Source organism: Salmo salar, chromosome 11 (assembly GCF_965601325.2).
Source record: "Salmo salar chromosome 11, fSalSal1, whole genome shotgun sequence".
Classification (NCBI taxonomy): Eukaryota; Metazoa; Chordata; class Actinopteri; order Salmoniformes; family Salmonidae; genus Salmo; species Salmo salar.
The window spans coordinates 101,480,493-101,496,640 of record NC_138301.1 but is presented as its reverse complement, the minus strand read 5'-3'; the positions used below and the strand labels follow the sequence as shown (position 1 = coordinate 101,496,640).

Sequence of the window (16,148 nt, the reverse complement as noted above, 5' to 3'; positions counted from 1 at the left end):
GAGTTTGAACCTCTTTGCTGTCACAACAGTGACCATTAGCATCCCGAACATGTGTGAAGGGACGAATCTGAACAAAGTGGCTCATCAAAAACAGACCCGAGATAAGGTAAACACACACAAAACAATGCCTTTGCCATTTTGGAGAAAAAAACCTGCACCTAAATAAGCAATTGAAACTACCTCTCAGAATTCATGGAAAAAAGTTAGCACTTATCACAAAAAGCCAGCAGCACACTTTAAGCTAGTGGTATTATTCAGGATCGTAAATGTAATTGGTTGTACTTATTTGTGTTTCAACACAATTTTACATCAAACATTTTTTCCTCTCAACAGAGACAAGAGTGTAAGTGAATACCGAAACTCTTCTTTGAACACAATGAAAACTACTCAAGGAAATCCCAAAGCGATCCCAAAGCAACTCGTAACTGCTACCCGTCACAACACACCATTCCTAACCTCTAAAAACAGATACAGTCAATCCAAGAGGGGAGATACTAAAGTAAAAGCCACAGATGTTAATATCTATCAAAAGCAGTGTAAGAATTTACCTCAGGTAGCCTCGCTGTGGAAGAGATTTATTTAGGAGGGGTAGAGGATGGTGTGGTTCATACCTCGCATTCCCTGGAGCCTGAGATGGTGCAGGTGCAGGATCCAGTCCCGTTGACAAGCACGTCCATGGCCTCCGAATTGGTGGGCTTGTAGTCCACATAGTACTCCTGCAGTGGGGAGCTCAGCGTGTGCTCTGTCTCTCTGGCTTTTTTCCGCCGTTTGCGAGCTGCGGCAGAGTGCTCCTGCAGCTGCTTGACGCTGCTGGGATAGCGCTTCCACGACACGTAGATCACCAACAGGATCATCGCCACAGACAAAAAGAGAGCAACGCTCCCCGCCACAATCTTGTGAAAGGACACAGGCTCAAACTCATGCTCAGGTGGTGGTTCCATGGGCGGGGTGACAGCTGAAGATGTAGGGCCACCTCTGGATCCCTCTCCCCTCTTCCCAGATCCGGTGTGGGGCGTGGGGTAGGCTGGGTGGCGTTCTGTCTGGTCTGGGCCTTTAGAGGGGGTGGTGCTGGCTGTGAGGGGTGTGATGGCGGTAGCCCGACACACACCATGGGTGTCTATGGCATCCATGACCTTCTCACCTTGGGCCTCCTTTGGGGCGGCGCAGATCATGGTGGTCTCCTTGTTCCCCTTGAAGTTCCTCAGCCAGACCACCAGGGGGCAGATCACAGGGCCACAGTCCCACACATTTCCCGCCAGGCTGATGGTGGTCAGGGAGATCCAGGCCGACACGGTCTCCTGGGACACGTTGGTCAGTTTGTTGGAATCGAGATTGAGTGTTTGAAGGTTGGGCAGGCATTGGTAGACCGTAGCATCCACCTCTTGCAGATCATTACCAGACAGGTCCAGCTTCTGCAGGGAGGTCCAGGTCCAGGTGAGGCCCTGGCTCATGGAGCGGATGCGGTTCCACTGCAGGTACAGGGCCCGCAGGTTGTAGAGGCGTGGGAAGTGGGAGAAGTTGATCTTAGAGAACTGGTTGTGCTCCAGGTGCAGCTCAGTCAGCTTCAGCAGGCCTGAAAAGGCATTGCGGGTGATGCTGCGCAGGCGGTTGTAGCCCAGGTCCAGGAACTCCAGGTTTCTGCAGTCCTGGAACAGACGCACGGGGATGCTCTTCAAGGAGTTGGAGCGCATGTGCAGGCTGAGGAGCTTGCGGAGGCCCTGGAACTGGCCCGGCTGCAGGGCCGCCAGTTTGTTGTAAGACAGGTCCAGGTTGCGGAGGTTGGGTATAGGGTGGAAAGTGGTGTTGTGGAGCATTGTGATCTTGTTGGAACTCAGGATCAGCTCCTTGAGCCTCCGAACGCCTTGGAAAGCCAGTACGTCCACAGAGGCAATGTAGTTGTGGTCCAAGTAGAGCCAGATGAGCTGGTTGAGGCCCACAAACTGTCCGGCTCTGAGACTGGCCAGACTGTTGTAACGTAAGGACAGGCCTTGGCAGCCCCCTGAGAGGTTCTTGGGGACATCACGAAAGGCGCTTGACTCACAGTAGACGATTTTCCCATCGCAGCGACAGCTTTTGGGGCATGGGCGCTCGCTGAGGGATGGAGATGCAGCCAGCCACACCTGCATGAGCAGCGGTACCATCAGCCAGCGGCGCCGCATAGCAGAGCCTGCAGAGAGGAACAGATTGAGAGAGACAGATTGAGAGAGACAGATTGAGAGAGAGAGAGAGAGAATATCACTTTTTACTGAAAGCATCTAACAACAACCCATCTGTCACGTTAAATGTGGGTGGCAATGATGGTCCATGTTATTATCAACCATGTGGGTCAATTATTCATCAGCACCCAAGACTACCACTACCTGCTTACTGTTCACATATAATGTATTCAACAGGTAAAGAAAATTGTGGTTTTAATTTGGTTTTAACTGCAACCTGTCTCTGTCTGAATTTAGTCTTCCCACAAGCCGCCACAGTGCTTAAGGCAAACAAGAGAAGTCATAAAAGCAAGCCGGCTCCCAGCAAATTAACATTCAGGAGCTGGTGGTTGTGTATACAAATCCGGAGGAGTATCAATTTAGAATTTAGCCACTTCACATTGAACCATAACAGAGTAGTTAAGGGGTCTGAGTAAATCATGGTGTTGTCTTCCACCAAGTTCAAATAAAGAGAGTCAGCTCTCTAGAAACTCTATGGAGATAAATAATTCTGCTGTGCACAAGCAACATACATAAATGTTCTGTAAGTGCCAAAATAATGGAAACACTTGAGGGATATGAGGGATACAAAGTGTATTGAAAGCAGGTGCTTCCACACAGGTGTGGTTCCTGAGTTAATTCAGCAATTAACATCCCACCATGATTAGGGTCATGTAAAAAAAAAAGTCAAATACTTCAGCCACCCAAGTCATAGATTGTTCTCTCTGCTACCGCGGTACCGGAACGCCAAGTCTGGGAACAAAAGGCTCCTGAACAGCTTATACTACCAAGCAATAAGACTGCTGAACAGTTAATCAAATGGCCACCCGGACTATTTACATTGACCCCCTTTTTATTTGCACTGACCCACTTGCACTGGCTCTATGCACACTCACTGGACTCTACCCATACACTCACACCCACACCACACCGATACTCCAATACACACACACACACTACATACTCTCACACACATGCATATTGACGCCCCACACACTCACACTGACACACTTTCACACTCTTCACATTATTATCTATCCTGAATGACTAGTCACTTTTACCCCTACCTACAGTACATGTACTCTATATATTACCTCAACTATCTCGTACCCCTGCACATTGACTCAGTACCGGTACTCCTTGTATAACGCTGTCTAAGGGCCATTCCAGAAAAGTGCTCGTAAGTAAGCATTACATGGTAAAGTCTATACCTGTTGTATTCGGCGCATGTGACAAATAACATTTTATTTTATTTGATGTATAAAAATGCTGGGCAGGCCATTATTTTGGCTACCATGGATATGCCCCCATAGGATGACAATGCCCCCATCCACAGGGCACGAGTGGTCACTGAATGGTTTGATGAGCATGAAAATTCTGTAAACCATATGCCATGGCTGTCTCAGTCGTCAGATCTCAACCCAACTGAACACTTATGGGAGATTCTGGAGTGGCCCTTAGACAGCGTTTTCTACCACCATCAACAATACACCAAAATGATGGAATTTCTCCTGGAAAAATGGTGTCGCATCCCTCCAATATAGTTCCAGACACTTGTAGAATCGATGCCAAGGTGCATTGAAGCTGTTTCTGGCTCGTGTTGGCCGAACGCCCTATTAAGACACTTTCTGTTGGTAGTTACCAGTACATGAGCACTAACCATTTGAATATAAGTACAGACAAAAACATTTATCTGATCATGCTGTGCTGTGTCCTTAGATATAATGTTACTGCTACTTGGGACTAGAAATGATGTAGAAGAAATACTGCAGATGCAGACTATTGAACCACTGATGGTGATAATGAGAATCGGTCAGTAAACTGTAGCCAGGTTTGATATCCCACTGGGCCTAGACGTCAATTCAATGTCTATTCCATGTTGGTTCAACGTAATTTCATTGAAATTACATGGAAACAACGTTGATTCAACCAGTGTGTGCCCAGTGCAATCGGTCTTTGTCCGTAGGTGAGAGTGAGCTGTTTCCATTAAAAGCACTCCCCTTACAGAGTCACTAACGATCTGTCATTAAGATGCATTGATTTCCTCTTGAGGAGTGCATCCACTGGTTGTGTGCTCTTTTCTCTGGGCTAAACCCCTGTAATACCTGCTTAACATCCTTTAATCAAAAGGTAGGATGAATGTGTGGTTTAATATAGCCCATAGTTGTGTTTAATTGGTTATCACATGTATGTCATAAGCTAGGTTGGCGACAGATTTTCATGCCAATATAAAAAAAAATAATCATCATTAAGAAAATATGCGTATTTTCCCACCTGTAGTGTTTCCACCAAACAGACATGTTTAGGAGAAAAATCTGTGCGTGCTGACGTAGTGCACACAAAATGTACTTTTCCGCTTAAGTTTTCATGTACCTAATAAAAATCTAAAGTTCAATGCATTTCCATTGCATTTTTAACTCTAAAGTTTTGTCACAAAAACTGTTGTGTTAAAAGTTGCCTAGTTAAATAAAAAATAATAAAATAGCAAATATGCCTACTCTGGTCTTGGCACTTGCGCTCTAGCCAACAGCTCACAGATACACTGCAAGTAGGCTGTGTGGGTAGGCTAGTCTACATGATGAAATGATTATGGATAAGAGTGAGAATATTAAGCATCGATCATCATGTCACTAGAATAATATATTTACGATATATTTATTGTAAAGGACCATCAAGCTCATCACCATGCACTTTCACCACCCTGTGAAGTACATCATCATTTATTTCATCTGTAGCCTAATAAACTGCATGGTTTCCCCATTCGTAGTAGGTGGACCACACACCATATCATCACTTGACTCCAAGTTTACTTCAATATAATGGTTATTATATCAATATTTGCACATAAAGGCATTTCCACCGCCATTTCTTGCATAATTGTTTTTACCGACACAAAAATATCCCACCATGTCGAAAGAACAAATTACAGTGTATATCAGCATTTATCAAACTGTACTGAAAGTTTCCATTACAGCTGTCGTGATTTTTATTTTTTTTACACGGTATGACTTTACTCACATAAAAACCGTGGAAGGAAATGTGGTTAGTGTGACACTCCAATCATCCTAGATGTTCCTCTATGATGGGAAATGTGACAGTGATGGTGTCTGCATGCTAAAGTTTCAGATGTGTTGCAAAACTGAACAAATGATGAACAGAGTATCAGTGAGATAGAATAAAATGCCTTTGACGGTACTTGAGGCTTAAAGCTAAAATTCTTAGTTGAAACAATAACAAAGCAATCACCCCTCTTTTTGTAAAAAGCTGAGGAACGGGCCTGGAGAAATGAAACCACTCTCAAATTCATCCATGATATCAAATGTATAGTTTAAAGCATATTTTGAGCCTACAGTGTTTGTTTCCATTTTTTTTTAATTACAAACACTGGTGTAAAACAAGCTTATATTTTGGGTTCTGATGAGGTAAGACAGTTGATCTAAGCTTATGAGGCACAAATAATTGATTTACTCTTCAAGAATCCATAGGCATATAGTATTAATGTACAGTATACAGATACCCAGCTTAAAACCCCAAAGAGCAAACATCCTTCTTCCTTGATGAAAATCTGCTCCAGAGTGCTCAGACTGTGGCGAAGGTTCACCTTCCAACAGGACAATGACCCTAAGCACACAGCCAAGACAGCGAGACAAGTCTCTGAATGTCCTTGAGTTGCCCAGCCAGAGCCCGGACTTGAACCCGATCAAACATCTCTGGAGAGACCTGCAGTGACGCTCCCCATCCAACCTAACAGAGATTGAGAGGATCTGCAGAGAAGAATGGGAGAAACTCCCCAAATACAGGTGTGCCAAGCTAGTAAGTAGCATCATACCCAAGAAGACGTGAGGCTTTAATTGCTGCCAAAGTAATGAGTAATGAGTCTGAATACTTACGTAAATGTGATATTAAATATTTTTTTTTAAATGAATTTGCATAATAAATCTAAAAAAATCTAAAGAAAATGTTGCTTTGGCATTATGGGGTATTGTGTGTAGATTGATAAAAAAACTGTTTGTTAGAATTAGGCTGTAATGCAACAAAATGTGGAAAAAGGATCTGAATACTTTCCGAATGCACTGTAAGCACTTTGTGACAACTGCTGATGTAAAAAGGGTTTATAAAATACATTTTATTGATTGATTCTCTGTATGTGTGTGTTTTCGTTTTCTTTAGATAGTCTTTAGTTAGTCTCTAGTCTAGTAGATTAATTACTAACAAGAAAATGCTGGTCAAAAGCTTAACACATGATTTCTCTATCTGCAGTGTTTTTTTACTCATGTCAAATTTGTTACAATATCAGTACAACAGAACAACAACAAAAATGTATATTCCTGTATTTCAAAAACTAACAGTTTTGTATTTTTTTTGCTCTAATTAGGCAAGTCAACATTATAGAACACAACATTGTTAATTTACTGTAAAGAAAATGTCATTGCATGTTTTTCCATGTCTTTCACGTGATACATTGTGGGCAGCTTAAACGAATTGTGTGTTCATCAGATTTAGTGTACATTTACACATCCTCCTAAGAGATGTGCAGCTTTACTAACATAGCTTGTGAGCTACATACTTTAGCTTGAGCCTTCTTCATTAGGCACCTTTATGCCCTGACTGACACTATGTGGGGTTTAATGAGCACTCTGTGCACTAATGATTCACTAAGCCATCTTCCTCTCCTCATATCCTCTTATCTTATTCAGAGAGGAACATAGGTCGCCTACAGAGGTGTCACTCATGAGCTGTGTGTATCGATTACCACCTCTCTACCATACTTCCCTTATCATTACCATGGTTACCATATCAGACAAATAACTATATATCACCTCTTCATTCCTAACGCGCTCCCATTACCACTTCAGTTGTTAGACTTATTTTTTTCCTTTGAACTGCATAGCCATAATCATCCATGTTCCAATCATTGGTTTGTTCCCCATATCCTTGGTACACCTTTGCTTTTTATTGTGATTACCATGCTAGGATTAACTGTATAAGTCAATTTACTACTTATCCCCTTATAATAACAGAATATCTCTGCTTCTGCTACTACCAATACTACTGCCCCTACTACTAAGACTACTACAATACAACTACGATGGAAGGGATATGGATCCTTTTCTTTTTAAACTTTAACAAAGAATGAGAGGAAGAGCACACAGCTGACCTACTGTCAAGATAAATAAATCATAGCTTGGCAAATATGCACTACGCTCTGATTTTTTAACACCCAAGTGGCTCATTGTTGTGTTTTGTGCCATTAACAAAACTGCTATCAGGCGCAGCCCACATTGTGTCTGGACACGAGCATAACGCTTAGGGAAGGACGTCCCCTCAGACCAGCCTAAGCCATCCTATTAGTCTCCAATTAACATTGAGATGAATACTAGCCAGCCAAAGCAGTCCCATTTCCCTGGTGCTTGGGAACCAGCGCTTCCTGTCCTGTGTGTATTGCCTGAATGTTCTGAGGATACGCAGATGTCTTTGTGTAATCCCAGAAATGCAGAGCAGATACATTGGCTATTTGCAGTTACTGAAGTAGGTGGTCTACAGTACAAACAAGGGCAACTGGATGAAGAGAAAGTTTGTGTTGGATTCTCCTCAATACACCAGTATCCAAATGCGCGTGCACGCACACAGAGACGTGTGCTAGTGTAGAGTTGTTTTGTCCTTGTGTCTGTTTTCTGATTTCCCCTGGCGGGAAGGGTTCCGTCAGGGTGGAGTGACTGAGAATAACCAATCAACCCCCAGCACTCACAACACTATTGATGACTCTGTCACATCCTCTCTCAGAGCCACCCCTGCCCTGCTGCCCTCTCCAGGGGCCTCATTTATCAACCATGTGTACATTTCTTACTAAATTCTGGCGTACGTGGAGGTTCTAGGATTTGCGTGCGCAACAAATTATTGTTATTTATCAAACTGTCACATGCAACATACAGGCATGTATTCATTGATAAATCAGAGCCATATTATGTGTGCGGTTGTAAAACGAGCGCTACAACCTCGACTGGAAAACGCCCTCCATTCACCTTTTTTGTTAATAAAAAAAAATGTATTTGCTGTATGATTTGGAGATGTGGAACTGGGCTATGGAAGTTCCCCCCCCAAAAAAACTCTATGGCAAATTTGATCACATTTCTGTAGAGGTGTGGGCAGAACGTTGTTGTGACTTATCCAAATATAAAATGCATGCTGCTTAGCGAGTTCCAAACATTGGCTGCACATTCTACAAGATTGATTGTCCTTTCAAACAAATTAAAAGTAAATGCTACAACCCACACTTCTATGCGAAAGACAAATTGTTATTCAACATTTTGTTTATCAATACATGATTGGGTTTTTCTATACTGCCTTTGTAGCCTACAGGCTCTGAAATTAAATAGGCTTTGATGTCGTGCTCCTAAACCTATCGCACAGCAAAACAGTAGCCAACCCATACTGTCACATACTGTCAATTTACAGTTCTATTTACACTGAACAAAAATATTAACACAACATGTAAAGTGTTGGTCCCATGTTTCATGAGCTGAATTAAAAGATGTTCCAAATGCACAAATGGCTTATTTCTCTCATATTTTGCGCACAAATTTGATTACATCCCTGAGAGTGAGCATTTCTCCTTTGCCAAGATACTTGGAACAAAGATGTCTCAAGTTTTGAGGGAGCTTTCAGTTGGCATACTGACTGCAGGAATGTCCTCCAGAGCTGTTGCTAGAGAATTGAATGTTCACTTCTCTACCATAAGCCACCTCCAACGTTGTTTTAGAGAATGTGGCAGTACGTCCAACCAGCCTTACAGCCGCAGACCACGTGTAACCAGCCCAGGACCTCCTGTGCGATCGTCTGAGACCAGCCACCCAGACAGCATTTGAAAATGTGGGTTTGCACAACCGAATCATTTCTGCACTAAACTGTCAGAAACCGTTTCAAGGAAGCTCATCTACATGCTCATCGTCCTCATCAGGGTCTTGACCTGACTGCAGTTCGGCGTCGTAACCAACTTCAGTGGGTAAATGCTCACCTTCGATGGCCACTGCGGGATCATCTGAGACCAGCCAGAGGGACAGCGGATGAAAATGTGGGTTTGCACAACCAAATCATTTCTGTACAAACTGTCAGAAACTGTCTCAGAGAATCTCAACTGCATGCTCGTTGTCCTCACCAGGGTCTTGACCTGACTATCGTAACCGACTTCAGTCGGCAAATACTCACCTTCTATGGCCACTGGCACGCTGGAGAAGTGTGCTCTTCACGAATGAATTCCGGTTCAACTTTACTGGGCAGATGGCAGACAGCATGTATGGCGTTGTGTGGGTGATCGGTTTGCTGTCATCGCTGTGAACAGAGTACCCCACGGGTTATGGTATGGGTAGGCATAAGCTATGGACAACGAACATAATTGCATTTTATAGATGGCAATTTGAATGGACAGAGATACCGTGACAAGATCCTGAGACCCATTGTCGTGCCATTCATCTGCCGATATCACCTCATGTTTCAGTATGATAATGCAAGTCACAAGGATCTATACACAATTCCTGGAAGCTGAAAATGTCCCAGTTCTTCCACTGTAAACTCACCACACATGCCACCCATTGAGCATGTTTGGCTTGCTCTGGATCGACATGTATGACAGCGTGTTCCAGTTCCCGTCAATTTCCAACAACTTCGTACAGCCATTGAAGAGGAGTGGGACAATATTCCACAGGCCACAATCAACCGCCTGATCAACTCTGTGTGAAGGAGATGTGTCGCGCTGCATTAGGAAAATGGTGGTCACACCAGATACTGACTGGTTTTCTGATCTACGCCCCTACCTTTTTTTTAAGATGTCTGTGACCAACAGATGCATATCTGTATTCCCAGTCATGTGAAATCCATAGATTTAGGCCTAATGAATATATTTATATTGACTGATTTCCTTATATGAACTGTAACTCAGTTAAATCTTGGAAATTGTAACATGTTGCATTTATATTCTCGTTCCGTGTACAGTACTTTCGAGCATGCTTTGCTATTGAATGAGCGATTGATAAATGGTAGCCTACTATTTCTGTAGTGGGAATAATTTAAACCAGTTATGTCAGAAAAGGAGTAATAAAAGTTAATAAATAAAAGTTAAATAAACATATTAGACGACATGCTGCTATGCAAACACTTTACCAATGACAAATGCATCTGTTTTAGCATCAGGTCATTATCTAATGCTTTTATTAGCATACCATTATTATAATTCCTGTGCATCAAACACCTCCCATTTCCCCAAACGAACAATAAGCCTATTTCTTGCAATACAGTAGATCAACCTTCTAGAAGTTGTGTGCACGCATGGTTTGAGATTTGCGTGGAGATATGCATACTTCCCATCAAGTTCAAAACCTTCGCGGGAAAACTGGCGCACACAAGTTTTAGAGTCTTTTATGTGCCCACACCCCTTTCATAAATGAGGCCCCAGGGGCCTCAACCGAGCATACATACAAAATTTACCCCAAAATGTGCGTGCGCCAGTTCACACAAAAGTTGGCATTGATAAAAAATGTACTTGATGAGAGAATGTGCTCTCCACCCCATAAACTTTAGACCATACATATGCATCTACTAGTGGTTGAAATATTGTATTGCAATCTGGCAAGTATGTTGTGCAAATGGGGGACATGATGAAACAGCCTGGTCTCATAGACTAGACATAACATAGCAAATGTTATGTTTGGTATGGTTACATAAGACAGATGGTTACTTAAGGCAAAAACGATAGTAGGGTGGTTGGTCAGGGTTGATGGGTAGGGAAAAACTGAGAATGTCTAGCAACATAAATGTTGCAAGGTCGAATCTCATCACGAACAACTTTTGCATTTTTGCTAATTAGCAACTTTTCAACTACTTACTACTTTTTAGCTATTTTGCAACTACTTAGCATGTTAGCTAACCCTTCCCCTAACCCTAACCCTAAGCCTTTTAGCTAACCTTTTCCCTAACCCTAACCCTTTTAGATAACCATTTCCCTAACCCTAACCCTTTTAGATAACCCTAACCCTTCCCTAACCCTAACCTTTTTAGATAACCCTAACCCTTTTAGATAGCCCTAACCCTAACACTAACCTTAACCCTTTTAGCTAACCCTTTCCCTAACCTAACACTAACCCTTTTAGCTAACCCTTTCCCTATCCCTAACCCTTTTAGATAACCCTTTCCTTAACCCTAACCCTTTTAGATAACCCTTTCCTAACCCTAACCCTTTTAGATAACCCTTCCCTAACCCTAACCCATTTAAATAACCTTAACCCTAACCTTAACCCTTTTAGCTAACCCTTTCCCTAACCCTAACCCCTTTAGATAACCCTTCCCTAACCCTAACCCTTTTAGATAACCCTAACCCTAACCCTTTTAGATAACCCTTCCCTAACCCTAACCCTTTTAGATTAACCCTAACCCTAACCCTTTTAGATAACCCTTTCCTAATCCTAACCCTTTTAGATAACCCTTCCCTAACCCTAACCCTTTTAAATAACCTTAACCCTAACCTTAACCCTTTTAGCTAACCCTTTCCCTAACCCTAACCCTTTTAGATAACCCTTTCCTAATCCTAACCCTTTTAGATAACCCTTCCCTAACCCTAACCCATTTAAATAACCTTAACCCTAACCTTAACCCTTTTAGCTAACCTTTTCCCTAACCCTAACCCTTTTAGATAACCCTTCCCTAACCCTAACCCTTTTAGATTAACCCTAACCTTAACCCTTTTAGCTAACCCTTTCCCTAACACTAACCCTAACCCTTTTAGCTAACCCTTTCCCTAACCCTAACCCTTTTAGATAACCCTTTCGCTAACCCTAACCCTTTTACATAACCCTTCCCTAACCCTAGCCCTTTTAAATAACATTAACCCTAACCTTAACCCTTTTAGCTAACCCTTTCCCTAACCCTAACCCTTTTAGATAACCCTTCCCTAACCCTAATCCTAACCCTTTTAGCTAACCCTTTCCCTAACCCTAACCCTTTTAGCTAACCTTTTCCCTAACCCTAACCCTTTTAGATAACCCTAACCCTTCCCTAACCCTAACCCTTTTAGATAACCCTTTCCTTAACCCTAACCCTTTTATATAACCCTTTCCCTAACCCTAACCCTTTTAGATAACCCTTCCCTAACCCTTTTAGCTAACCCTTTCCCTAACCCTTTTAGCTAACCCTTTCCCTAACCCTAACCCTTTTAGATAACCCTTCCCTAACCCTTTTAGCTAACCCTTTCCCTAACCCTTTTAGCTAACCCTTTCCCTAACCCTAACCCTTTTAGATAAGCTTTTCCTTAACCCTTTCCCTTTTAGATAACCCTTCCCTAACCCTAACCCTTTTAGCTAATCCTTTCCCTAACCCTAACCCTTTTAGCTAACCCTTTCCCTAACCTTAACCCTTTTAAATAACCCTAATCTTAACCCTTTTAGCTAATCCTTCCCCTAACCCTAACACCTTAACCTAACTCCTAAACTTAACCCTAACCACTAACCCTAATCCTTAGTCTAGCTAATGTTAGCCAGCTAGCTAATGTTAGCCACCTAGTTAAAATTAGTAAGATATCATAGGTTTCGCTAATTTGTATAGTATGTTTTGCAAATTTGTCAAATATTGTACGTTTTGCAAATTCAGAACATATAATGTGAGTTGTAATTAGTAACAAATCATATGAAACGGGTGATGGACATCCACAAATTAATACATACCATATGAAACGTGACATATCACACTAAATGGAGTGTCTCGGATTTACATACAGAATAATATGAAATGCTCTGAGACCAGGTTGGATTGAAAAGCTTATTCATAGAAAACAAACAAACAGACAAACAAAAAACAGGAAACGATGCATTAAAATACAAGTATATGGGTATTTTGCCTGTTGCCTAAGGAAGAGAGAAAAAGCACGATCAATGCAATCCATCCTGCATTGTCATTAGCAATTCCAAGTGCTCAAGCTATATCTATATAGACTAAACTCTTAGAGAAAAGGTTCTAGATATAACCAAAAAGGGTTCAATGCTTGCTTCATATATGGCACCCCTAAAGGTTCTATATAGAACTGAAATTGGTTCCATATAAAACCCTATATGGTACCCAAGGCTTCTATATGGAACCAATTATGGTTCAGGTGAAGAACCCCTGGGGTTCTGATCAAAGCACCCTATAAAAGGGTCCTATATAGAACCTTTAGGGGTGCCATATATGAAGCAAGCAATAGAACCCTTATTGGTTCTATCCAGAATCTTTTTTTTTCTAAGAGTGGACAGGCTAGTGCAAAACTAACTATTAAATAATTTGTAGTCATATTTATATGTGAGCATTTAGAATTATTATTATTGTTATTTCAGAGCAATTGTACAATTTAAAACTGAGTCAATGGATATTTCAATGGCTCTTTGATTCCAATGTTCCTTTAGGTAAACAATGTATCGATGCAGTGCAGTAGCCTACTGTAGGTCGATACATCGTGCCACCTTACAATTAATGGCACTGCATAGCCAGTGCACTTGGCCATCTGTGTAAGTTAAATAAAGGCTGTGGAGATTAGGCTATACCTCGGGCGACAATAACAGAGGTAGCAAAGACAGAGAGAAAAACACGTAGGCCTAAATGAACTGTCAACACAAACATACTGACGATTTAAATACTCAGAAACTCAAGCACCACATGCATAGACACACGCACCGAACACACACACACACACACACACACTTGAGCGAACATGCTCACACAATTTGATGCACGATTTGCAGGCTGTTCGCGCTCCAAATTGCATTCATTAAGCCTATTGTAGATGCCAGGTCAAATAACAGAAATGCTTCCCAATCGTCTCTCAACGACCAAAGAGCAAGAGACGACATAACAGACTGTCTTCACCGCTTAACAACCAGCAGGTGCACACACGACAAGCCTATATTTATGATTTGATATTGCAAAGCAAAATAAACTTTACTCATGAGATCAATTCTTATCTGCGTAATTAATCTGCATGTAGCTTAATGTATCGACCTACAGATAAAAAAATACAGCTTATAACAGATAAAAATACACCTTATGGATCAGCGGGGACTGTGAAGAGAAACAGACACAAGCATACACACTCACACATGATAACATACGCACTATACACACGTACATGGATTTTGTGTTGTAGTATGTAGTGGTAGAGTAGCGGCCTGAGTGCACACACTTAATCTGTTGTGAAATCAGTTGTGAAATGTAATGTAATGTTTTTAATTGTGAATAACTGCCTTAATTTTGCAGGACCCCAGGCAGAGTAGCTGCTGCAAAGCAGTAGCTAATGGGTATCCACAATAATACAAATACAAAACACATATATACTCATGAAACTCAAATGATCTGTTCTCAGTTATTGTTGGACATAGGCTACCACTGACACGTTTAGATCACTAAATGAAGGAAAACACAACCATGAACGGGTTGTCGATAATTATGCAGGACCACGCTTTGTGAAGTTGACTTGCATCCAACATAAAACATGATTAGCATTCCAGTCCCAATCAATGATCCGGATTCAGTCTGCTTCTTAAAGCAGTAAAGAAAAAATAGGAGGCTGCAGACATAAGCTAATGAACGGATGCATTCGACTATAGAGCTTTTTGTAAACGGAACAGTTATTTCCGATGCAATCACAGGCTAAACTAGAACGGAATATTTGAGTATTTGTTGTGTCCAATTGTTAATCTCACAAAGACATTAATCGCATGTAATACCGCAAGGAGATAGAAAAAACGACCCGTATTGCAGCTCTGTGACTGTTGTCTGTTTTGGGCACATCATGGCTATTCAAAACAATAAGAGTGTGCTGAATTTGTTTTATAACACTTACAAATTAACAATGCTTTGTGAAATCTCGAAATTGCAATAATATATATATTTTTTTATCTGAACATCCCAGATCTTTTTGCACTACTGGCATTGTGTGAGTGAATTTTAGGCAAAATACGCATTAGCTTACTCTCGTTTTCCCTACATGAAGCAGATATGATACATTTACAGGCACATATAGCCTACTTACCCATATCCGCTTATCTGTCAGCTCCTGACCACAGGTTTTAAAGCCTTCCAGCGTGCGACACCCGAGTCCGCATGACACGCGCTCTCCTCAAACGGTGTGGTTCTAATCCACGACCCCAGTCACTGCGCGCAGCCGCCGATTCCAACACGCACCTGCCCGTCGCTGACCCCGGAATTTAAGCGAGTCAGAGGGGTATCCGTGTGTCAATCCCTTAGTTTCACCATGGAACATTTCTCACTATTCCCAACGACAGACGAAAATCCCGATCTAGTTTTCTATCATATCCGTGCACACAATTCCCGCGTAAAATTGTTGGGTCCAATATCAACAGCGCCACAGAGAGTAAACAATGCCACATCCAAGTCATAAATGACAATCCAAAAATAAGCGTGACAGTTCAAAGATTCCAGTTGATACTTTCTCATCACTCTCTATCCATCCATTATCGCATGAAGCGCAAACAACGATTTGCTCAAGAGGCTTTGTGAACACCAGAAGATCTCCCCAGTGAAAAGCGACATATAAATCTTGCGATGACTGACAGGGAATTCACACCTAAAGAAGCTTTACCTGATCAGAGGAAAATTCAAAGGGTCCGCTAACGGTAGTTTAACTCGGTAAACAAACCAAAATCATTCAGGATGAACATTCCCCCTTTCACCTCTATTATCTCTCCTCGTCGCTGAAAGCAAATAGAACACAAGTGCAAGCGTTTGAGTAGTTAACACTTCCGCGCGTATCACGGCAACTTTTTCAGGCAGAATCGGAATGCCCTCTTCTGGTGAGAGAATAGCCCCCGCATAAATATATATTTCCCTCGGCTCTCCCTCAGCAGACAGTACACGTCTCTGCCGACTGTGTATATGTTGAAAGTAGCATGTAGCAAAAATATTGACAGAGAGAAAGGG

The 16,148-nt window shown here is 41.9% G+C and overlaps 1 protein-coding gene across 1 annotated transcript in view; it reads right to left on the bottom strand.

Moving 5' to 3' along the window:
• Positions 1-15,941, bottom strand: part of LOC106563218 (leucine-rich repeat transmembrane neuronal protein 4) — a 160,163-nt gene extending 144,222 nt beyond the window's left edge. Inside the window, exons 1-2 of the mRNA XM_014128576.3 lie at positions 15,241-15,941; positions 612-2,167 (exon numbers count right to left, since the gene is read on the bottom strand). Of these exons, the coding sequence (XP_013984051.1) occupies positions 612-2,167; positions 15,241-15,244 (1,560 nt within the window). The 5' untranslated portion in view covers positions 15,245-15,941. The remainder of the gene's footprint in view (positions 1-611; positions 2,168-15,240) is intronic.
• Positions 15,942-16,148: the final 207 nt, after the last annotated feature.